Consider the following 25,614-nt stretch of genomic DNA (forward strand, 5'->3'; position numbering starts at 1 on the left):
GAATCGAACCGTTTCTCCAACTTTAAAATAGCACCTCCTTTGTTGGCTTTTCTTCTCGTGGCTTAATAATGCCCAGATCTAATCTTTAATTCGTCATTTGTGGTTCACGCAGCCTCTTTCGTTTTCCTGCCACAATAACAAAAACAACAACAGCAGAATGAGAAAATAAAAAACAACAGCAAAGGAGAAATGTATGTCATTTGAGCATGAAATGTGCGATTCGAATGACGACGAAGACAATGACGCTGATGATGAAAAGGCAGAAAATTAGAAAAAAAAAAAAGTTCTAAACCTAAAGTCGAAAACAAACAATGAACCGTTTTGAAACGGAAGTAATCACCTTTGAGAGCGAAAAAAAGACAAAGGCGAAAAAGAAAGGTAGACAATAAAATAAATACAAATTATGGGAATGAAACGAACGAAAAAAAACTGTTACGAAGAACTTGCTTTTATTAACAATACCTAACGAATTTTGATCAAAAGATTTTTTTTTTTTTGATTTAAAAGAAAGAATTTTGATGAAAGAACTTCGTTGAAAGGAAATTAGTTCAGGTTAATGTTAGTTTATAAAATAACAATAAATATGAGAATGAAATAAAACAATGAATGATGTGTTAACTGACTTTCAGATGTCAGTCATAAAAAATCGCTGGAATACAGAAGGCAATACTGTAGGAAAACTGGCTTAATATGCCTCTACCAAAGAATAACTAGCTTTCAAATGCCTCTACTGAAGAGTGGCTGGCCTCAAGAGGTCTCCAATCTAGAGTAGCTGGCCTCCAGAGGTCTCCGCTGTGGAGTAGCTGGCCTTCAGAGACCTCTACTACAGAGCAGCTGGCCTCCAGAGGTCTCTACTATAGAGAAGGTGGCCTCCAGAGGCCTCTTCTCTAGATTAGGTGGCCTCATGAGGCCTCCACTCTAGAGTAGCTGAATTCCAGAGGCTTCTAATCCAGAGTAGCTGACCTCCAGAGGCCTCTACAGTAAAGTATCTAACATTCAGAGGCTCTAATGTCGAGTAGCTGACATCTAGAAGCCTCTACTGTAGAGAAGCTGACCTCTAGATGCCTCTAATGTAGAGTAGCTGGTCTCTACTGTAGATTAGTTGACCTCAGAGACCTCTCCCGTAGAGTCGTTGGCCTCAGAAGCCTCTACTGTGGAGTAGCTGGCTTCAGAGGCCTCTAGAGTGGAGTATTTGGTCTCAGAGGCCTCCACTGTAGAATAGCATAGGCATCCAGAGGGCTCTACAGTAGTGTACTTGGCCTGGCTGTAGGTAGCATCGGAGCATTTGTAAAGGCCATGTGAACAAAGTGAACTACTTTACTGTTGATGCCTCCGATATATATTTGGACCACAATATATATCGGAGGCCTCAACAGTAAAGTAGTTCACTCTAGAGTCCTCTATTGTGGAGTAGTTGACTCCAGCGTCCTCTATTGTAGAGTAGCTGGCTTCAGGGGCCTCTTCTCTAGAGTAGATGACCTCCAGTGGCCTTTACTCTAGAATGGCTGACCTCCAGAGGCCTCTACTTTAGAGTAGCTGACCTCTAGAGGCCTCTACTCTAGAGTAGCTGACCTCCAGAGACCTCTACGGTCGAGTAGCTGGCCTCAGAGTCCTATATTATAGAATAACAGTCCTGTATTGTAGAGTAGCTGGCCTCCAGAGTCCTTTACTGTAGAGTAGCTTGCCTCAAGAGGCCTCTACTCTAGATTAGCTAATCTCTACTCTAGATTAGCTAGCCTCGACTCTAGATTAGCTAGCCTCTACTCTAGATTAGCTAGCCTTTTCCTTAGAATATCTGGCCTCCAGAGGCCTCTACTCTAGAGTAGCTGGCCTCAAGAGGACTCTACTGTAGAGTAGGTGGACTCGGAGGCCTGTACTATAATCTAGAGTTACTATAGAGTAGCTAACCTCCAGAGGCATCTACTGTATAGTAGCTGACCTCCAGAATCCTCTACTGTAGAGTATCTGATCTCCAGAGGCCTTTACTCTAGAGTAGCTGACCTCCAGAGTCCTCTACTCTAGAGTAGCTGACCTCAAGAGACCTCTACTCTAGAGGAGCCTGCAGAGGCCTCTACCCTAGAATATCTGACCTCCAAAAGCCTCTACTATGGAGTGGCTTTCATCGGAACATTTGCAAAGGCCAAGTGGCCAAGTTATATTTTTAAAGTTTATCGATTGAAGATATGTCCCTTTCCTTCTCTCCCTCTCTCTCTCTCTCTCTCTCTCCCTCTGTCCCTCTCTTTGCTGTCATTTATTTGCATTAACCTTGATTTCAATTGCAATTATGGCAAATCAAACGCCTTTAAGGCGTGTCTCCCCTACCATGACACACTAAAATAGACCCAAACATCGGTAGATCAGAGATGAAGTATAATTTTTTATATACATTTGTATGCATACATGTGTGTGTGTATCACGATAATGTCAAGGTTTTTATGTTGAATTAACACTCCTTTAACAAGATAATGATTTGGAGGGCTCACTGCTATACCGAACCAAGTCATGAAAAATAGAAAATGCCGAAATTAGTGCCAATGTCCCCATATATGGAAACTCTGTTTACCCTGTAAAGCACAATGTCAAAAAGTGTTTCGTTCCAATGACGACAGTAAAAAACCTAAGTCAACGACTGTCATTTTCGACTTTTTTCAAAGCAAAAATGAACTAAGTCAGTATGTTTCACTTTGAATCAGTACTATTAGTGAGCACGTGTTTATTGTCTTTCAGTTTTCAGCAATATTAAAAAATCTGTGTTTTCTATAAATGGATAGTAATAATAGCAGTGCAAGTGATTTTTCCAGTAATGAAAATGAGGAATATTTGCCAGCCCCAAAAATGATTAAGACGGAAATGACGAATTTTTTATGTTTAAATATTTGTTGAAACCATGGTAAAATTAAGAAGGTAAAGTCATTTCATATAAGCATATCCATCTCGACATTTTGTGTAATTTACTCTGTCAAATTTCCCTGCCTAGATAGCAGGTTCCCATCTCTGATTTGTATGTACAATGGATTTATAAATATACATTTTGACAATGAGATGTTGTCAAACGCATAACTTAAAAAAAAAATTAAAAAAAAAGTAAGTACCATTTGGTACAAATTTGGAAATTTGCAAAAGGTTAAAATCCATTAAAATTTCTGTTAAAATCTTAAAAATACCGAATGTAGCCGTATATTAGGGGCTATACGAAGACGTGGACCTGCACAGACAATTTGCAGTCATTGATTTGAAAAAGTTCCGGTAATAGTACCGTATATCGGGAGATACCGTTATATGGGGGCTATACGAAGACGTGGGCCTACATAGCCCATTTTCAATATCAAAAGTCCTGCAGACATAATACACATTTGAGTACATTTTTATCAACTTACATCATTTCGTTCGGATGCCAGGGTGATTTCCACAGACGGACAGCCGTACGTACCTCGCTAAATCGACATAGAATTTTATGCTGATCAAGAATATATTATGGGTTCTAAAATGTATATTTCAAGGTGTTACAAACGGAATTACAAACGTAATATACCCTCCATACTATGGTGAAGGGTATAAAAATGTAAACATGACTTTACCTTCTTATTTCTACCATAGTTGAAACCTTAAATTTTCCTTTATCCCTGTTAACATTAATTTATTTAAAAAAAAAAATGAATTTATTTTATTTTCCTAAAAATCACAATGATTGTCAATTATAATAGAAGCACCCGCAGATACAACTCCGAAACTAGTGGAAAATTAATTACTATAGTTAACTATATTTAGTCATATAACGAACACTTTATTTTATTTTTTTTTTTTTTTTTGACTTGGTTCGCTTTAGCTGTGAAACCTTGAAATTTTATTCAGAGTAATAATGAACCAAAGTAGATTTTTTTGTTTTTGAATATTTTTTTAGTAATATATTTAAATTATTTTTATTTTAAATTAATATAATTAGTTAATTATGATTATAGACTTTTATATTTTCTTTTGGTAGACTAAAATATTCCTTCCAGAAATTAATGAAAGTGCATTTACTTTACCTCTAAATATCTTTGAATTATGTTTTTATGACTTAGTTCGGTATAGCTGTGAGCCCTTCATTTGTAATGCTTCGCGACTCCTTTTCTCCCTCCACACACAGAAGATAAATGGCCAACAACAGCAACACAACTAAGTCTTTGGATTAGCCAAAAATCCCAAAATCATTTAAATTTTATCTCTGATTCAAGAGATGGTAGGTGGTTGGGAAAGAAAGAAATACCATCCATAGCTGAAATTACCATCCATATGGGGACGGGAGAATGCTTTCAAACCTGACTTAGAAACATAGCAAAAGCTTCACATATGTCGGTGTCGAGTCTTTGGGAACATATGTGTGTGTGTGTGTGTGTAATTACAATTTTGCATGTTTTTTGTTACGTTTAGATGGATGGCCAAGATTTTTTTGGTTACTTCTTGGATAGCTGACTTATAATGGATGATATCTTGGCTGAGATTAGATTTTTTCTCCTCAGTGCAAAAAAAAGCAAAATAAAACAAAACATGGATAAATCTTTGGTGATATGAATCCATGCACATATGTACATACATACATGCATACATACATACATATGTATGTTTGTGTGTATGTGTTTTTCAGTGGATGGTCAGAAACTCAGCCCATGCAAATGCCAACCAAGTCAGTGGATATGTGTTTCTGCTCTTGGTCAAATGTGTGGAGGCGTGGTCCAATCTTCCAATTTTTCTCCACTCGCCAAAGAAAAGTAATTTTTAAACTGTCTTCTATTCTCTGCATGTCTGCCACCAACTTCAACGTTGCAGATAAAGTGAAAGTTATGGTAGTTTTGAAATCCAAGCATTAGGAGGAAGATAAATTAACCTTAAAATGAAAAAAAAATAAAATAAATAAAAAACATTAAAAAATATTTTCCTGGGAATGGAGAAAAATTTGCAAGAAATTATCACAGCTTGGTCTTTGGAAAAAACATTTGCAAAAAAATTAAATTTTAGTCATCGTAAAAATTGAAATTTTTTTTGTGGAATCCTTGATTTTTTTTAAAGATTTTTCTGAGTTTCATGTTTAATTTTTTTTAGAACAGAGAAAATTCCCTAGAAAATCAAATTATTTTAGACTACTGGATCCTTGAAAAAAATTTTGGAAAAAAATCATTTAAAAAAAATATTTAAAAAAAGAAAAATTAAATTTTAGTTATCGTAAAAATTGAAGATTTTTCTGTGGAATCCTTGATTTTTTCTAAGTTTCATGTTTCATTTTTTTAGAACAGAGAAAATTCACTAGAAAATCAAATTATTTTATCAAATTAAAAAAAATAAGAAACATAAAAAATATTTTCCTGGGAATGGAGAAAATTTGCAAGAAATTTTTGTCTTTGGAAAAAATATTTGAAAAAAATCAAAATTTTTGTCATCGTAAAAATTGAAGATTTTTCTGTTGGATCCTTGATTTTTTTATGATTTTTTCTAAGTTTCATGTTTAAAACTTTTTTTAGAACAGAAAAAATTCCCTAGAAAATCAAAATTTTAGACTACTGGATCCTTGAAAAAAAAATTGGAAAAAAATCATTTAAAAAAAATATTTGAAAAAAAAAATTAGTTATCGTAAAAATTAAAGTTTTTTCTGTGGAATCCTTGATTCTTTTTAATGATTTTTTCTAAGTTTCATGTTTAATTTTTTAACAGAGAAAATTCCCTAGAAAATCCAGTTATGTTAGACTGCTGGATCCTTGAAAAAAAAATTAAAAAAAAAAAATAAGAAACATAAAAAATATTTTCCTTGGAATGGAGAAAAATATGCAAGAAATTTTGGTCTTTGAAAAAAATATTTAAAAAAAAAATTAAATTTTAGTCATCGTTAAAATTAAAGATTTTTCTGAGGAATCCTTGATTTTTTTAATAATTTTTTCTAAGTTTCATGTTTATTTTTTTTTTAGAACAGAGAAAATTCCCTAGAAAATCAAATTATTTTAGACTACTGGATCCTTGAAAAAAAAATAAAAAACATAAAAAATATTTTCCTGGGAATGGAGAAAAATTTGCAAGAAATTTTGGTCTTTGTAAAAAATATTTGAAAAAAATTTAAATTTTTGTCATTTTAAAAATATAAGATTTTCCTGTTGGATTCTTGATTTTTTTAATGATTTTTTCTAAGTTTCATGTTTATTTTTTTTAGAACAGAGAAAATTCCCTAGAAAATCAAATTATTTTAGACTACTGGGTCCTTGAAAAAAATATTTGGAAAAAAATTATTTAAAAACATTTTTTTTTATCCTGGTTATTCGAGTTAATTTTTTCAGGATTTTTTGGAATTTAATTTTACTGATTTTTTTCCAAGGCGTTCTTTTGAATATTTTTTTTTCGAAGGACCTAATTTTAATTGATTTTTTTGTGTTGCAAAATGGTCAGTCTTAATTCTATTTTTATTGTTTTTATAAAAACAACGTTTGTTTATTCGTGGAGAACAATAGTAATGTTACCAGGGAATAGGCAAGGAATACCTATCTTTCGGAAAGAGCCACCGATCTTTGTTTTGTTTTTTTTTATATTTTAATCACCTACTTTTTATATATATTTTCTAAGAAGTTAATTTTTAGAGAGTAATAATATTTTTATAAAATATTTTTAAGGGCCAAAATCTACTACTTTTTGTTTGAGAACCTAATTTAATAGGAGGGACAATTCCCAACTTTAAAATATTTATAAAACTCAACGTTAAAAAATTACATTTTTTCGGTAATGAAGAAAACATCTCCAGAAACTAAAAAATTAAGCCAAGAAAAAATTAAGAAAAACTCAACTATTAAAAAAATTCTTTAAAAAAAGAATTTAAGAAAATTTCTTCCACATTTTAGCAATTTTTTTAAACATATATAAATTTTGCTGGGAATAAAGAAATAATCCCCAGAAATTCGAAAATGAAGCCAAAAAATTTTAGAAAAAATAAACTCAACAATTAAAAAAATTTGCAAAAAACGGATTCCAATAATTCTTTTAATCATCTTTTTTGGAAAGACGTGGTTAATAATTAACTCTTCAAAACAAACCTTCAAAAATTATTTTGAGATAAAATTTATAAAAAATCCTCGAATAAAAAAGTTTTTTTTATCAAAAACTAAAAAAAAAACTTTAAAAATCCAAAATTGTTCTTAAAAATGTTCTTTTCTTCTAATAATTTATAATTAAGAAAAGTATACAAGCAAAAGCAAAAACAGCAAGCTTCAAAAATCTGCGTTTTCCTCCGAAAAATCATGATTAAAAATTCAGTAAATAAAAATTAAAAAAAAAACTCAACGATTAAAAAAAATATAAAAAAAATCAAAGAAAATTTCTTCTACATTTCAGAAAGTTTTTTTTATCAAAAAATGTACTCTTGGAAGAACATTTCTCCAGATTTGAAAAAATGTGTTTAATAAAATAACTTTTCAAAAAAAAAAATTCCGAAATTATTTTAACATAAATAAAAAAGTCATTAAAAAACGAAATTTCCTAAAAATTGCTTTTTCGTCAAAAAAAAAGATAATTAAAAAAACACAAAAAAAAATTATAAGGCCCTGTTACTTCCAAAAATCCACTCTTGTATTTTTTCACAAAAACCATGTCGAAAAAATGCTCAAATTTAAAAAAATTAACTTTTGAAAATATATATTCTTCAAAAAATACATTTTTTGAAAAACTGAAATTTGAAAAAATTAATAAAAATCGTTTTCAAACTATTAAATTTTTTTAATAAATGTCTTCAAACAAATCCACACCGGAAAAAAGTATAATATGAAAAAATAACATTTGGAAAAAAAAACAAATTTTCAAACTATTATTTTTTTACATAAATTGTCTTTAAAGAATAGACTTCTAAATAAAATGTCTTCAAAAAAATTAAAAATTTAAAAAAAAAAAATAAACAAAAAGAAATTTGGAAAATAATCTTTAAAAAATTTTAATAAAAAATACACATTTACTCGATCTCAAAAAATAAATTGTCTTCAACTAGCGTCTGAAAAAAATTTAACTCAAAAAAAAAATCATTTAAACAAAATAAAAATAGAATTTTGAAAAAAAACATCCTTCAAAAAATATAAAAAAACAGATTTTCAAACTTTTTTTTTACAAAATGTCTTCAAAATTTCGACTTTAGAAAATAAATTGTCTTCAAAAACATAACTTCTGACAAAATTGTCTTCACAAAAATACACGCCGGAAAATCTTAAAAATATAACATTTAAAAATAATTATCCCATGTAAAAAAGAAAAAAAATAAAATTAAAAAAATATCTTCAAAAAATTAGTTTTCGAAAAAAAAAACGTCTTCTAAAAATAGCTTTTGAATGGCAAACTTAATGTACTATGGTGGAGGGTATAAAAATCCAAAAATCATTTTAAGAAAAGTTTTTTTTTGAAAAAATCCTCCACATTCTCAAATGTCCCAAACATCAAGTAAAATCCTGATTTGGTATTATTTTAAAATATCGGGTTGCTTATTTTTTATTTATTTATGATTTTGTTTTTTTTTTATTTTATTATTTTTTTTTTGTTTTGGTTTTAGTTAAATAATATTAATATTAATGTTAATATTTAATATTTTTGAATGTTTGATTCTTATTTTTCTAAAAAATAACAATATTGTTGTTGTTAGTTACAAATATTTGTTTATTGTTTTTTTTTTTTTAATATTCATGATAAAATAGAAATGATAAATTTTGTTATTTTTTATTACTGTTTACAATAAGCATTTAAAATTGTGTGTAGAGGAAGCTTTCATAGTTGAGTGTGTGTGTATGTGTGTTTGTATTTTAATGACTGTTTATAAATAGATCCTAGGGTAAATAGTGTATTTTTTAGTTTTTTTTATTTATTTTTTTATTCATTAATTTATTTTTATTTTTTTATTTTTTATTTATTTTTTTTATTTATTTTTTATTTATTTTTATTTTTTTTTAATAGATGTATAACTTGTGTTTCATTTTCAGTTTGAAAAAAAAATATTTTATTAAAGTCATAAAATATAATGGCGTTTTAAAACTTTATTAAAACATTTTTTTGTATTTTTATTTATTATTTATTTTTAAAAATTTGCAGTTCATTTAAAAAAATGTTGTGAAAATATTTTGAAAATATTTTTTTCTTAATATTTTCTTAAACCTTCTTTGAATTATAACAGTTTTCTTAGTTACATTTTTATTTAATTTGATTTTTTATAAAACTAAGTGGAAGGAAATCAATTGCATTTTTTAAACAAAAACTGAATAATTAAAATAGGAATATGAATACAGAATATAATAACAAAAAAAAAAAACAACTACAAAAAATATCTATGTAGCCATGTAGATAAATGCGATTGACAAAAATTGCAAATACTTCAAAAAATAAATTATTTTTTAATTGAATTGCATTTTGAGATACAACAACAAAAAATATGGAATGTTTGAAATATCGATAATAAATTGAAAACTGTTTGATATAATAACATATATATTTGATAAGTCGTAGTAGAATGCTTATGATAACGATAAGATAAAAATTAAATATTATTTTAAACATTTAATAATGGAATAATAATAAAAAAACAAATTGAAAAAATAAAATTCACTGGAAGCAAATAAACAATAACAAATTGGAATATATCCATTATGGGCTTGGTAAAGGTATGGCAATATAAAAATCATGGATTGTTTGGAGTGGAGATTTTTCGAACTTTTCAAAAAACGCTCAACAATTGTGGGAAATCTTTGGCACTTTTTATTTTTAATTTTTCTAAATTAATACTAGGAGTTCCCACAAATTTTTCCCGCACATTTTTCGTGAAAAGAAAAAAAAAGCAAAAATAATCCATATTTTTTCTAAGAAATTGAGTTAATTCCAAAGCAAAAAAAAATAACTCGAAACAAGTAAAAAACATTAAGTTTGGCCGGTCCGAACTCTTAATACCCTCCACCTTAGGGCAAAGGAAATATTAGAACCCATTCTGACCCACAAATACCAATTTTCAGGAAAATCCGTGAAAAAAAAATGAAAAAATGCCGAAAATACGGCATATCGGCTATACGAAATCGTGGACCTATACATGTATTGTTTCGCCACGCGAACTAGGACCCATTATCACCCACAAATACCAATTTTCAGACAAATTCGACAAGAAATGTGGCAAAATTCATCAAAATACCGAATATCGACAGGTACCGTTTTATGGGAGCTATACTAAAACGTAGACCTATACATACAATGTTTCGCCACACGAACTAGGACCGATTATAACCTACAAATACCAATTTTCAGACAAATCCGTGAAAAAATGTGGCAAAAATCATCAAAATACTGAATATCTGGAGGTAACGCTATATGGGGGCTATACGAAAACGTGGACCTGCAGAGACAATTTTCTGTCATAGGCTGTAGCATCCATTACGAACTTCAAATACCAAATTTGAACAATTTGCGGTGAATAATGTCGCTAAAATCATCAAAATACCGAATATCGGGAGGTAGCATTATATGGAGGCTATATGAAGACGTGGACTTGCACAGACAATTTTCTGTCATAGGCTGTAGCATCCGTTACGAACTTCAAATACCAAATTTGGAACAATTCGTGTGAATAATGTCGCTTAAATTGCCAAAATACCGAAAAAAGGGAGGTACCGTTAAATGGAAGCTATACGAAGACGTGGACCTACATGGCCCATTTTCAATACCAAAAGTCCTGCAAACATAATACGTATTTGAGTAAAATTTTATTAACCTACTTCATTTCGTTCGGAAGTTAGAGTGATTTCCACAGACGGATAGACGGACGGACATCACTAAATCGACATAGAATTGTATGCTTTGTGAGGTCTAAAATGTATGTTCCGAGGTGTAACAAACGGAATGACAAACTTAATATACCCTCCATACTATGGTGGAGGGTAAAAAAAATAATTTTGAAAAACGGGTGTATTTGTTTTGCATTTTGAAAATCTTCCCTTTTTCTCTACTCTTTTAAACCACTCAATTTTATATTGCCATTATATTTTGCAGAAAAAGAAATCCTGATTATCTTACCAACAAAAAACAAAAAAGCAAAACAAAATTTGAAACTGAAAACTGGATGGAAACTCTCTTTGTCTGTTTGTCTTTCGATCTCTCTCTCGGCCAGCAAATGTTTACTCCAAGGGGGAAACTTACAGTTTCTTCTTTTAAGATTTTCCTTTACCCCCCTCCCCTCTCTCTCCCTTGCATTTATCTACCATTCCAATAGCAAACCTTGCCATTTTCAAAGGCCAAATTAATCCGGGGATGGGGTAGATTTTTACCCAATTTCAATTGATCCACCTGTTCGTCCTCAAAGTAGAGACATTGTTTTATGAAATTTCCAAATTTCTCTGACATTTCAGCGGATTTTCTCGGCAATTCATTGAGATTTTCTTCAGTAGATAAATTTCGCACAATTTGCTCACATATCCTGGTGTTGGTGTCCACATCGAATAGGGGTACACCAAAATTCACATCCAGCAGGGTCCACTCCTCTGTGGTATCTTCTTCGTCTTCTTCAGCATTGGATTCTGTTAGAGTTGTTTGTTTTTGTTGCAACAATGCCTCACGATCTAGGGGAATTTCCACAGAGCCCTGGGAGACCAGCTCAATTTTACCACTACAATTGGCCAGTTCGGTGGCCAAGAGTTCACTGCAATCGGCCGAGGTGTAAACGGCTGATGGTTCCTGATTCGTTTGTTGGCTGGCAAAATAATTCTCATCCGGTGTCTTGAGATTTTGATGTTGCGGTGAACTTGTGGCCCTGGCAAAGCTACACAACTCCGTTTGATCGGGTGAAAGTAGATCTTTTGCTTCCATTTTTTCCTCATCTAATTTAAGTACATTTGGCACATCTTGTGGTGTGTTCTCCTTGTCCAGACTTTGATTATCTTTCCTCACTGCCTTAAGTTTGCTGCGTGGATGTTTCAAATGGACCTCCAATTCATATTGTTCGCAACCAATATCAGCCACGCCGGTATTAACGAAAGTTATATAGCCACAGTGATGCTGCAAGTCCAGATGTTCTTGTAATTTCAAAACTGCCTTGTGGCGAGACCATTTATTTTCTTCCCTCCGACTGGAGGTAAAGGGAAAGGCCTCATAGTGCAGCTCGCCAGGAGACCTTATGCCATAGCCTTGCAGGAGTATGCAGCCATTTTTCAATTGATCATTTAAATTGCGGAAATTTTCACTGTTAATGACATACGAATCGGAATGTAGGATATTCACCAGCAACTTGCCGTAGCCTAAGAAGATTCGTGGCAGAGATTTCAGCACCGTGCCACGGCAAAGAAACAAGGAGGGGGGACCATAGCCTGAAGAGAAAAAATAAAAAAAATAGAAAAATTTCAAATTTCAGAAACTCCAAACCCCCTTCCTACCTGTGATGTGATTGTAGAACAACTTCGTCCACATGTGAGAATTGTCCGAGGACCTAAAGAACTGCCCAAAAAAGGGTATGGTAAACAGATGTGACATGCTGGCAGTTAGCGGCGTGGAGGAGATAATAAATTTATATTTCTTTTCCAAAACTCTATCGCGTGTCTTTTGATCCAAACTCTCCAGGCATTCCAGCCTCAAAAGATCCATGCCACCAGGTAATAAATTTCGCAACGAGCAAATGGTGGAACGTAAAATAACAGCATGGGCAAAATAACGTGATACATCTCCCTCACCCTCAGCATCCAGCAGGGAGACCTTTTCCAATTCCGCCAGCAGGGAATCCATGCTCTCCTCACACAGCTTACCCACCTCAAACATGGTGACGGCATGATTTTTTAGACCCGGTGAAAGATTGCCCATCATTAGGAAAGCCGTTAGCGTCGAGTCAAATAAAAAGGCCACACGTTTCCCGGTCTTGGGAGGACTTTCTGTGGGTGTTATGGCCTCTCTTAGACTTGGCTTGGTGGTATTCTCCGATAGATCATCTATCTCTGAAGATAAATCTGGATCATCGGAATTTTGCCGAGGAGAATTCTTGGCCAATGGCTGGGGTGAGGGTGTAGGCATATTGGCAAAACTGAAATCACTTGTATTGCCATCGGACGACAGATAACCAATTGAGCTGGAATCTTTATCTTTGTTTTTCTCCTCCTGTTCACCCTTGGCCTTGGGCGTCTCCACTGCCCCACCATCCGTCTCATTATTCACATAATTATTATAATTCAAGGGGGTGATTTGTGGAGCCTCCTTGGCCAAGGCCTGTTCCCGTTTATACTCATCCCAGGATTCATGATATTTGGCAGCATTTACAGGACTTTCCAGCGAGCTGGCCGACTCTTTCAGCTGGGCAAAACCCAGACGACAAAACAAACTAACCGCCTGCTTTACCAAATCCAATTCCAGCTGCAACATTTGCGCCAATTCCAAGATGGTCATATGTTCATCGGCACTCACAAAGATTTTGTACAACAAATTTTCAAAATAATCACCGCTCACACGATTCATAACAAAATTCCTCAACGGCGGTATGGATATTTTATCCTCACCCGAAATCGGAACATCAAGGTATATCAATCCCTTTCTATACAGACTATGGACCACATGATAATCACACTTGCCAGCCGTCTGGGAGCCAAAATCAATCAAGTCATCTATAAGGCTTCTTTCGGAGGCCGTAACAAATCGTATATCAGATTCCAGCACAAAACCCACCTCCACCCGCCACCAGGGCTCAATGCGTATGCGTTGTGGAAATCTGGGCAGGTATTCCAGGGGATTTGGTTTGGTGGTAAACAACAGGGCCCGTGTTGTGTGGGTCTTCAATTCACTGATCAACGACAGATATTCATTGCGGCCAATACCCAAGACCCGCAAACAATCGGCGGCCGTGAAATTCGGCAAGCTATCATAGCTCTTATCATTTCTCAGTAACTGTGACAAAACATCAAGATAATAATTAAACGGTGTCACCCGCAATCCCTTGGTCACAATATCAGCCAGGTGATAGGGAAACAAACCCAAGGTATTAATGGATTTCTGTACCAACAGCTCATAGTAGCGTTGCTCCTTGCGAAAGATTTTACTAACCAAATTGCCACGGAAACGCAACTGATTCTTCAGGCTATAGTTGAAAACATATTTCTCGTAATCACGTTGATTATTGTGGAAACGATTTATCAGATGCACGGGTAGATTATGCCACGGAATAGCTTTACGCACACAATTGGCAATGTCTTCGGCGATCTTTTCGTTACTCATGTTGCTGTTTGTTTATCGCTACACTATGCACTCTGCGTTACTTTATTCCATCACATCATTTGCTGCATATGACGCAATTTCACGGCAAAATATTCAATGTTTTGAATAGATTCTTTTTGCTTTTTTTCTGTTCAGCGAAACAGCGATTTTTTCGATTTTTTTATTTTTCCCCTTCTTTCTGATAAGGTAATACGTCAGAATACAGAGCTGCGTGATTTTTACGGCGTTAGAAGGTAGATTACACAGTTCTTATTAGAAACCTGTCGCCGTGTGAAAATAAGAAACAAAAGATAGAGGAGGATTTAGTGATAAAGCTTAAAATCAAAACAAAAGCACCGAAATTAAGGTAGTTAGAGTTCTAATAATCGAAAGAAGACATTGTTAGGGTTTTAGAAATGCAATTTTGTTGGAGACAACAGCTGGTTGCTTACTTAAGCGGCATCTATAATGATGGCGTCAACCAAGTGGCAGAAATGTGAGTAATGATACATTACATGAAAGGTAGGCCTTTGAAATCGTCAACATCTATGGTTTTTCTATAGTTTAATACACAAATTTACTATATTTTTGTAACCAAAATTACATAACAAGTCTCCAATGTAAATATACAAGACAAACAGAATACTTTGAACAATTAGCTTTCTCTTCAACAACAAATCACAATTTTCTTCAAAAGTCAATGATTTATTACAGGAAATTATTGACATTTATTACCAAAAATTTCACTAGTTTCAGAATAGAAAATGTTGCTCAAAAAATTTGCGATTTTTCTTCCGAAATTTCATCAAAGTATTCTTTAAAAACCAACGATCTTTTGTTGGAGGTCATTGAATATATATTTCACCAGGATGTCCTGGAAAATTACCTTCAAAAGATTAAAAAAATCAACGATTCTGTAATGGAAACCATTTAAAAATCTTCCTCCAATAAGTTGTTAATAAATGCATGTGCTTTAGCCAGAAAAACCTTAAAAAAAAGTTGGAGATTTTTGATCAGAAGTTCATCAAAATATTGTTAAAAACGATTTTAAGTTTGAGACCATTGAAAATATTCTGAAAATCATAAACCCTAAACAAAGTTGGAAATTTTTGATCAGAAGTTCATCAAAATATTCTTAAAAAACGATTTTAAGTTTGAGACCATTGAAAATATTCTGAAAATCATAATTTTTTTATCAGGAAGCCTTTGAAAAAACCATGATTTTTGGCCCGAAAATCTTCAAAATATTTCCAAAAAATTCCAGATTTTTGATCAGGGATTCCTTCAAAATATTTATGAAAAATCAACTATTTTGTGTTAGACATTTTTAAAAAAAAATTAAAAATCATAATTTTCAAAAGAAGTCCTTGAAAAGTCCAAGATATATAATCTTCGACATATTCCCAAAAATTTAAAGATTTTTGGTAAAAAATTCTTTCAACGATTTTATGTTAGAAATGTTTGAAAAATTATTTAAAATCAATTTCATCAATTTCAAAGGAAATCCTTGAAAAATCCAAAATATTTGGCCTGAAAATCTTCAAAAAAATCAAATTTTTTGGTAGGAATTTTCTTCAAAAGAAATCCTTAATAATCAACGAAATTATTCAAAATATTTCTCAAAAATCTATCCTTTTTGCCAGTGAGATTTAGATAAAATCCAGAACTTTGGAAACCTAAAAAGGACTCTTAAAATTCATTAATTTTTATCAGGAGTTCCTTTAAAATACCCTTCAAAAGCTATTCAAATCACAAAAAATTGTGAATAGATCCACGATTTTGGACAGAAAAAAAACTCGGTTATTGGTCGGTAGTTCCTTTAAAATATTTAAGTAAAAACTTCGATTTTGTTTGAAAGCCATTGAAACGCAAATTAAAATCATTGAAACACAAAGTCCAATGTCATTGAAACAGAAATTTCACAAAAATGGGCTTTGGCCAGGAAATCTAAAAAAGGCTTCTAAAAAATCCCTAATTTTTGTTGAGAAGTTCCTACAAAGTATTTTTCAAAACTCAATGATTTTGTGTTGGAAGACATTGAAAAAATTCTGAAAAGATCCACGATTTTAGATGTTGATCAGGGGTTACTGCAAATTGTCCATGAAAAATTAACAACAATTTTGATCAGAAGTTTCTGCAAATTGTCCATGAAAAATTTACAATTTTGTTTTGAAAAGGTTGAAATAAATGTTAACTATTTACTATTATTTTTATTCCAACTTGGCCAAGTTTGCACAATATCGGCTAATCCCAAGTCATTATTTGAGAATTTGGAATTTTTGTGAAATGGACCCAATATATTGCATCCCGAATAAACGAAATATTTAATAAAAAACATTCAAAATCATTAAATTTCTTCATTTCCCCCCACAATCATACGCCTTACGCTCTGCTTTGTGCGCTCACAGTTACGACGCCTTTGTTCCCAATAAGAAACAAAAAAACAAACTGTCGATTGCCCCTGTCAAATGCACTCTCTTGCTCTCTTTGACAGGATGATTTGATTTTTTTCTTGGCAGTTTGACATTCTTCCTTTTTTTCCAAAATAAGGAAATTACTGTGAGAAATTCAGCATATATATCGCCAGAAATCCAATAGAGATCCACTAAATCCATTGGACTAAAGGTCAAAAAGTTAAAATTCATTCGACCAAAGTTAAGAAAACCGATATTTGCTATAAAAGGCAAAGAAATTAACAACAACAAAAAGGAAAACATATGAACCCTGCAGACGAGAATAAATTAAAGTTGCCAAGAGCAGCAGCAGCAGCAGCAGGAACTGTGGGCGACGACGAAAACAACGGTCAGATAATAGAACAACAAGACCATCCAATGTCAGATGACGAGGAAGCTGTTAGGTGAGTTTTTGAAAGCCAATAAAATGGCTGGGGAAAATTTAAATTTTGTTTTAATTAATTTTTTAGTGTGCCACAAGATTTGTCTGTGACAGGACAACAAAGACCCACAATAACAACACAAAATCAAGTCGAACAGCAAACACCTCCAGCCAGAACATCAGCAGCATCATCGACAACAAATACCTCACCCACACCACCGGACATGAAAAGATCAGCGGTTAAGGAGTTAATTGAACGTTATTTTTATCAGCTGCAAAGGGGTTGTGGCAATCCCAAATGTTCCAATGTCAATTGTGCCTCCAGTGGTAAGGTGGCTCCCATGTCACCCAATGAAATTGCCGCAAAAGCAATTTCTCTTTTCTCCCAGGATGCACCTCTATGTGATAACTATGCCCAGCAACAGCCCAAAGTGCCCAGGACAGGTCCCCAACATGACTCACCCTCCAGTTCACGTTCTGCCAATGCTGTTGACATGGATTGTTCCGGTGGCCAAGACGCAGCCAGCACCAGTGGTAGCAGCAGCAGTAGCAGTTCAAACAGTACCATAACATCGGGATCATCATCGTCATCGGCCTCCAGTTCGACCGGTAGTAGTAATACCAACATTTCCAGCTGTGCCACAGAAGAGCTGCCGCTCTTAGAAGCCCTGGGCGAAGTAGAGGCTCCAAATACAGCGGCAACCGGCAAAGCCAAGTCCGCAAGTCCACCCGCCACACCCACCCTAGAGAATGTGGAATATTTAAATGAGCAAATACTCGATGAACTGATAGAAGAGTGTACAAAATACAATTCCTATGATCGTCTAATACATGCCATCAACGAGGTCTATTGTTCGGTCAAGAAACTCAGTAGAAGCTTTAAACGTCCACCCCTGGTGAAATTGGCCTCCAGCACAGCTAATGCCTCCAAGCTGCAGGAGATATTGGGTAAATCACCACAAGAACTGAAAAAAGAAGATCTACGTACACTGGAGGGTGAACACGACAAGGATGAGGATAGTACATGCATTGATGCCGACGATGACGAAGACGACGAGCATGGCGCTGCAGCTAATCCAGAATCTATGAATGATATTAGACCGGAATCGGGTTCTTCCAATTCCATGGATATTGGTATGGAGCAAACGTCTTCGAACAATACAGATGCTGCCACATCTGCTGAGGGCGCTGGTGCTGGTGGTGGTGGTGGTGATCGTATTGAACCCATGGATGAAGATGATGGCTCTGTGGACCTGGATGACATTGTTGTTATGACACAAAGTTGTGATACTCAGGTGGATTTGGAAAGTTTGCGCCGTGTTAAAAAGAAACTCTATGGACTGAATAACAATGCTGTGGGCGAGGCATTGAATAATAATATCATTATTTTGGCGGAGAGCATAAAATATGGACGTTTCTATGATTGGGAGAAGATATTGCATTGTTTTGTTATATGCTTTGATATGGCAACGACAAGTAAGTGGAGAGGTTTGGAACAATGTATGGATGCTCCTTAGGATTATCTACAATTGGGCAGATGAGCTTAGAGTCATCTGCAATACAGTAGATGGCCTTGAGGGACATCTATAATAGAGTAGATGCCCTTGAGGGACATCTACAATAGAGTAAATGACCCCTAGGGACATCTACGATGGTGTAGATGACCCTTAGGGACATCTAAAATAGTATAGATGACCCTAAGGGACATCTACACTAGTGTATAAGACCCTTATGAATATCTACAATAGTGTAGACGACCCTTAGGGACATCTACAATAGAGTACATGGCCCTTATGAACATCTACAATAGAGTAGTGGCTCTTAGGCACATCTACAATAGAGTGGATGACGCTTAGGGACATCTACAATTGGGCAGATGGGCCTAGAGCCATCTGCAATACAGTAGATGGCCTTGAGGGACATCTACGATGGTGTAGATTACCCTTAAAAATATTATAGATGACCCTTAGGGACATCTACACTATTGTAGAAGACCCTTATGAACATCTACAATAATGTAGACGACCCTTAGGGACATCTATAATAGAGTAGATGACCCTAGGGGACATCTACAATAGAGTAGATGACCCTTAGAGACGTCTACAATGGTGTAGATGGCCCTAGGGACATCTACAATAAAGTAGATGAACCTTTGCAACATCTACTATTGAGTAGATGATCCTTGGGGACATCTACAATAGAGTAGATGACCCTTGGGGACATCTACAATAGAGTAGATGACCCTTGGGGACATCTACAATAGAGTAGATGACCCCTAGGGACGTCTACAATAGAGTAGATGACCCTTAGGGACGTCTACAATAGAGTAGATTACCCTTAGGGACATCTAAAATAGTATAGATGACCCTTAGGGACATCTACACTAGTGTAGAAGACCCTTATGAATTTCCACAATAGTGTAGACGACCCTTAGGGATATCTACAATAGAGTACATGGCCCTTATGAACATCTACAATAGAGTAAATGACCCTTAGGGACATCTACAATAGAGTAGATGACGCTTAGGGACATCTACAATAGAGTAGATGACCCTTAGGTACATCTACAATAGAGTGGATTACCCTTAGGTACATCTACAATAGAGTAGATGACCCTTAGGGACATCTACAATAGAGTAGATGACCCTTAGGGACATCTACAATAGAGTAGATGACCCTTATGGACATCTACAATAGAGTAGATGACCCTTAGGGACATATACAATAGAGTAGAAGACCCTTAGCGACATCTACAATAGAGTAGATGACCCTTAACGACATCTTCAATAGAGTATATGATCCTTAGCGCCATCCACAATAGAGTAGATGACCCTTAGGGACATCTACAATGGAGTTGATGGCCCTTAAGGACATCCGCAATGGAGTAGATGACGCTTAGGGACATCCGCAATACATTAAATGCACGTTGGCGCCATCTACAATAGAGTATAAGCCCCCCTGTAGTAAAGTCGTTACCCCCTAGGAGTAACGTAGGTATTTCCTAAGGTCATTTACCTTCAACCCATTTTTACATTTTCAAACCTCCTCTGATCCCTTAACTCAAATAATTTTATTCCCTTCTTCTTCCAGCCTCAAACCGTTATGCCGATTTGGAATATCTGGAAAGAAGTATGCCAAAATTGTGTCAAGCTGCGCAGACCATGCCCTTCAAGGCGCAGGCACGTTTAGCACGCATTTGGTCGGTACACTGCAAGGATCAGCTGCAATCATTCGTGCAATGTTGTCAACAATTGATTACCCTGCAAGTTATTATGGATGAGGATACGGTGCAGGAGAACAGTGATGTCATAGCGGTAACCAAAGTTTTAAAGGTAGGCTGCGTATGTTTTTTTAGCAAAACATTAACGAAATAATCATTTCGGCCTCTTTGCAGATAGCCTTTTATGCCAGTCTATTGGCGGGAGAGATTGATACCTACAGTAGATCAAATAGGGATACTACCACCAAGGAATCATCTGAAGATCCCGATGCTGCCTCTGGGTCGGCTGGCGGCAGTGCTGCAAACAACTACGACGATGGCATGTTTGTCTATTTTCCCTACTATTCATTTTGTGAAGATGACTTGGAAAAGGAATTGGGTATATCCTGCATGGATTGTAGAATCCCGCTGGTGCCGCTTGAAGAATTCTACAATGAGCCATTGAGTGATGCCATACAAATGGATCGGGATTATCTGTCATATAAGAATTTATCATTGGATCTAGCTGGCGAAGGTGTGTGTGCCAGATGGAATTAACCAGTATTTCTGATTTAAATGTTTTGTTTCTTTCCTCCTGCAGGCAATCATTTTTCCTTTATGTTGTATTCGTTTATTTTAACCCCTGCCACCAAAGTCATTGCCCTGTACTATGACAGTCGCATACGCATGTACAGTGAAAGGAATTCGTCGTTGTATTCATTGTTCAACTATTTGGGTGATGGCAATGATGTCCTGCGTCCAGATTTGAAGCTGAAAGTGAGACGTGATAATATTGTTAATGATGCTTTAATAGGGGTAAGTTGGGCGGTTGGTTTGGGGTTAAAGTTTGAGAATTTATTTGTTTTTTTTTTTTTTGTTGTAGTTGGAACTGGTGGCCATGAGTAGTCCCAAAGACCTGAAAAAACAATTGGTGGTGGAATTTGTGGGCGAACAGGGCATTGATGAGGGCGGTGTATCCAAAGAATTCTTTCAATTAATTGTGGAGGAGATTTTCAATCCCGATTTTGGCATGTTTGTCCATCAGGAAGAAACCAATACCATGTGGTAGGAAATTGGGAGATTTTTTGTACTTGGATTTTTTTTAATATCTCTTTGTTTTCAGGTTCAATCCCTCACCCTTTGAAAATGGTGCCCAATTTGCCCTGATCGGCATTATCATTGGCTTAGCTATTTACAATAACATTATTTTGGCTGTGAACTTTCCCATGGTGGTCTATCGCAAGCTAATGGGTGGCCGTGGCTCATTTTATGATCTAAAAGATTGGAATCCAACCCTGTATCGTAGTCTTAAATCCATGTTGGACTATCAGGAAAACGACATGGAGGAAGTCTTTATGCAAACCTTTAAGATTAGCTATAAAAATGTGTTCGATGAAGTGGTGGAACATGAGCTGAAACCTGGCGGTGGTGATGTTGCTGTGGGTCAACACAACAAAAAGGAATTTGTGGATTTGTATAGTGATTTTTTGCTCAACACCAATATAGAGAAACAATTCAAGGCCTTCAAGAAGGGCTTCGACATGGTCACCGATGAATCACCGCTGCAATTGCTGTTTAGGCCAGAAGAAATTGAGTTACTGGTTTGTGGTAGTAGGGTAAGTTGGATGGATGAATATTTTGAGTGAAAATTTAAATTGAATTTATTTTGGTTTTTAGAAATTTGATTTTGTGGAATTGGAAAAATCCACAGAATACGAAGGTGGCTATACCAAGGATACTCAAATTATCAAGGATTTCTGGAGCATTGTCCACAGTCTACCCGAGGAATCGAAACGTAAACTTTTGGAATTTACCACAGGCTCAGATCGTGTACCCGTGGGTGGCTTGAGCCGTCTCAAGCTGTTGATAACACGTCATGGACCCGACAGTGATCGTCTGCCCACATCACATACCTGCTTTAATGTGCTCTTATTGCCGGAATACAGCAGCAAAGAAAAGCTGGAAGAAAGACTTTTAAAGGCCATTAATTATTCCAAAGGTTTTGGCATGTTGTAGATAAAGGAAAAGGAAAATTATTCAAAATACAATACAATAATATCCCCCCATAAAACCCCCCGGGTAATCAGCTGAAGCAACCAAGGCCTTTTGAAAACAAAACAAAAAAATCTCTTAAAGAAAAGTTAAAATTTCTTTTTATGAAAATTTATTTTGTTTCCTTGTTTGGAAAACGATGACCACCAACTTTACTTAATGGCTAATTATCATAGAATCATGAAAAGAAAGATAAAAACCACTTTATTTCTTTGCCTCCCCCGCAAAAAAACGGAAGAAAGAATGCTAAGAAAACTCGAAAAAAAACAACATTTATTAAATTATAAGGAAAATTTTTGGTCTCCCAAAAACCCTTCCCTCTCTTTTTTTTATAGGTTACTAACTCATCGCCTAATTTATTTGCATATTTATCCATATTACATAGATATAAAGAAAACATATTTTTTGGCATTTTTTATACATACTACGTATCTAAACAAAATCGAAAAGTAATTGGCAAACACTTCTAGTATTTTTTTACTTTGGCCAAAATTAACAATTCTTCCAAAGCAAAAAAAAAAAAAAAAAACTTAAAAAAAAAGAAAGATATAAACAAGAAGTACCAACAAAACAAATCATGATGATCATTAAATGTCCTTAACTTTCTTTTTATGTAAATAAAGTCTTTTTAATTTAACAAAGAATTATTATCAGATTACAAAAGAAGAATATGAATATAACATTTTTTTCTTATATTTTTTTTTTGCAGCCAAAAAAGGTAAAATGAAATAAAAAGAAAAAATAAAAAAACTGGATGTTTTGGAAAAAAACTTTTTCCACAAATATGAGAGCTAAAAACGAGGATTTAAAAAAGGGTGAGATAAAAAAAACTGTTTCATTGGCCGTTTGAAGGCCATAATTCGTACCAAAGGTGATCAATTCGAACAAATCTAAAGTTATTCTAAAATTCTATGCTACTTCCGACATTTTTTGCTTTTATTCAACAACATTTAAAAAAAAATTAAAAATTATGGCATTTGACTTTGTTGTCATAATTTTTTCATTTTTTTTTTTTTTTGAAATTTTATTGAATGAAAGCAAAAAATATCGGAAATAGCATCAAATTTTAAAATAAGTTTAGATTTGTTCGAATTAATCACCTTTGGCACGAATTATGGCCTTCAAACGGCCAATGAAACCGTCACACACGCTGCACGAATGTTGTTCTGCGGTATTTTGGCCCATTCCCTGTGAAGCGCTTGCTTGAGGTGATCGATAATTTGGTATTTTTTAGTGCCAACCTTGCTTTTCCAAATACTCCAGACACAATAGTCCGACGGATTGGTATCCAGAGATTTTTTGGTGGCCATTGGGCGCTGGAAATGAAGCGTGGAACCTCATTTTGTAACCATTGTGCGCTGAAAATGAAGCGAGGAACCTCATTTTGCAACCATTCTTGGGTGGCGCGTGCTGAGTCCTATTGGAATGTCCAAAATGTTTGCGTGCCCAAGGCTTTAATACACCCTCCAGAATATTTTCGCTATTATATTCGGCATTTATTCTAATGCCATGGTCGATTAATGCGAGCGGAGGGCAAACATCGGCTGTTATTGCAGCCCACACCATGGCCGGCGTTCTGGTGGCCAACCGAAGTTCTGGTGCACATTTTCAGCTGATCTCTTTGGCAAGTAAACGCAATTATTTTGTTTGTTTACATTGTTCGGCTGGACAACGAATGTTTTCTCATCGGAGACCACCAAACCAAATTCGGCAGTTTACCACTTTCGGCCAAGCGGAACAACTCTTTGGCTCTTTTGAGTCTATTTTCGTCTTTGTTGCGGTGTAAGTTCTCGAACTTTTTGGAATTTCAATGGCTTTACCCCAAACTCATTTTTCAATATTTGGCGAATGCGATATTGCGATATGTTCAGCTCACGAGCCATTTTTCACTACTACATTTTGGCCGTCGCGTGCTTCGATCAAGCGGCTTCTTGACTTTTCAAACCATTTCTGCTGATGTGGCTGTTTTCTTCCGACCACTGCCTTGACGTCAGGCTACGCTACCAGTAACAGTATCACGGTAACGAGCAATGGTACGAGACACAAAGGATTTATTTTTAACAGCTGTTGGACGAGTGGCCTAGAAATAAAAGCAGTCTGAAGTTGGTTGCAGTTTTTTCATCTCACCCTGTATATATATTTTTTATTTTGGGAAGTAATAGATTTTTAAGAAGATTATAAAATGGATTTTTAAAATTTTTTTGAACTTTTCATATATTTTTCGAAAACTTCCTCGTTCTTTCCCTTGGGCATTTCTAATATTTGTTTTTAAATTCTTACCAATTTTATTTAAATAAACATCCCATGAATCTTCTCCATATTTCAATGGTGCTTGTGCATTTTTGAGAAAAAAATTTTTGGTTGGATTTTTTAAGGAAATTTGAAGATGGATTTGTTGGAAATTTCGGGTTTTTCAAAAAAAAAAAAAAAAAACAAATGTGGAACTATTTTCAATAGAAAACTTAATGACAATTCTTGGTCATTTAAAATAATTTTTTTTATTATATTCTTATCAGTTTTGTTTGGCCAAACATCCCATGAATCATCTCCATATTTCCATGATGCCTGAGCACTATGAATATCAAAGAAATATCAAAACTGAATTCCAAATTGAATACATTTTCGGGTAATCAGTGATTAGACTGAGTCACAATGTTTGACCTTTGACATATTTCTGATTAGAAAAAAAAGCAAAACAAAATTTGGTTGAATTATTTTGAAGTGGAAACAACAAACTCGGATAAGATGCTGCTGTGGACAGAAAAGATTTGATTTTTCAATTTAAATGGAATCGTAAAAAAATGTTGAGACTAAGAAAAATAAAATACATTTTATTTGTTTGTATTTTATTTTTATGCATAAATCAATATTTGCAATAAATGTCACTTATTATATGTCCTTCTTTAACATCTTCATTTGTGTGTCATTATTATCAAACGACGCCAAACGCTTAAGCCTTGCATTGTGTGTCTAACGCTTTTATCATTTCAATTGGTTTACATTACTTAACTTGACTTCTCTGTAGCAGTGTTGCCACATCATGCGTAACGACCACACTGTGGTAGAGGGTTTTTGTGCATTTGTTTGTAACATTGAGAAGGAAACGAGATAAATCCAGTGTGGATGTCCGTCTATCTGACCATGTGTTTTTTTGAACATTTTAATCCGATTTAGTCTTTTGTTTGGCCCAAGGAAATTAGGCATAGTCATTCAATATTTTAATATAGATTCCATACATATCATAGTTCGATTTTTTTTATTGTGCACCTAATGTTTAATATTAGTCCAAATAGGATGGAATTTATGGAATAGCTTCCATATATATTGATCTTGCGATT

General features: G+C 34.4%; 2 protein-coding genes across 2 annotated transcripts; one reads left to right on the plus strand and one right to left on the minus strand.

Annotated features, from left to right (window-relative positions):
* Positions 1-10,486: 10,486 nt before the first annotated feature.
* On the minus strand, positions 10,487-14,531 carry LOC131805546 (protein FAM91A1-like). Its single transcript, XM_059128824.1, has 2 exons — positions 12,393-14,531; positions 10,487-12,326 (listed from the first exon to the last, which is right to left on the minus strand). Exons 1-2 carry the CDS (start codon positions 14,209-14,211, stop codon positions 11,218-11,220), a joined length of 2,928 nt encoding a protein of 975 aa, XP_058984807.1. The 5' UTR covers positions 14,212-14,531; the 3' UTR covers positions 10,487-11,217.
* Positions 14,532-16,658: 2,127 nt separating this feature from the next.
* On the plus strand, positions 16,659-22,692 carry LOC101892130 (ubiquitin-protein ligase E3A). Its single transcript, XM_059128832.1, has 8 exons — positions 16,659-17,047; positions 17,114-18,501; positions 20,116-20,357; positions 20,420-20,759; positions 20,826-21,040; positions 21,108-21,289; positions 21,348-21,840; positions 21,902-22,692. Exons 1-8 carry the CDS (start codon positions 16,908-16,910, stop codon positions 22,238-22,240), a joined length of 3,339 nt encoding a protein of 1,112 aa, XP_058984815.1. The 5' UTR covers positions 16,659-16,907; the 3' UTR covers positions 22,241-22,692.
* Positions 22,693-25,614: the final 2,922 nt, after the last annotated feature.

Source organism: Musca domestica, unplaced genomic scaffold (assembly GCF_030504385.1).
Source record: "Musca domestica strain aabys unplaced genomic scaffold, Musca_domestica.polishedcontigs.V.1.1 107, whole genome shotgun sequence".
In the NCBI taxonomy this organism is placed as follows: Eukaryota; Metazoa; Arthropoda; class Insecta; order Diptera; family Muscidae; genus Musca; species Musca domestica.

Coding starts and splice junctions, on each gene's coding strand:
- LOC131805546 (XM_059128824.1), bottom strand. CDS start 14,211: ATGAGTAACGAAAAGATCGCCGAAGACATTGCCAATTGTGTGCGTAAA. Junction 12,327..12,392: donor GTTCTACAATCACATCACAG/GTAGGAAGGGGG, acceptor TTTTCTCTTCAG/GCTATGGTCCCCCCTCCTTG.
- LOC101892130 (XM_059128832.1), top strand. CDS start 16,908: ATGAACCCTGCAGACGAGAATAAATTAAAGTTGCCAAGAGCAGCAGCA. Junction 18,502..20,115: donor CTTTGATATGGCAACGACAA/GTAAGTGGAGAG, acceptor TTCTTCTTCCAG/CCTCAAACCGTTATGCCGAT. Junction 20,760..20,825: donor ATTGGATCTAGCTGGCGAAG/GTGTGTGTGCCA, acceptor TTCCTCCTGCAG/GCAATCATTTTTCCTTTATG.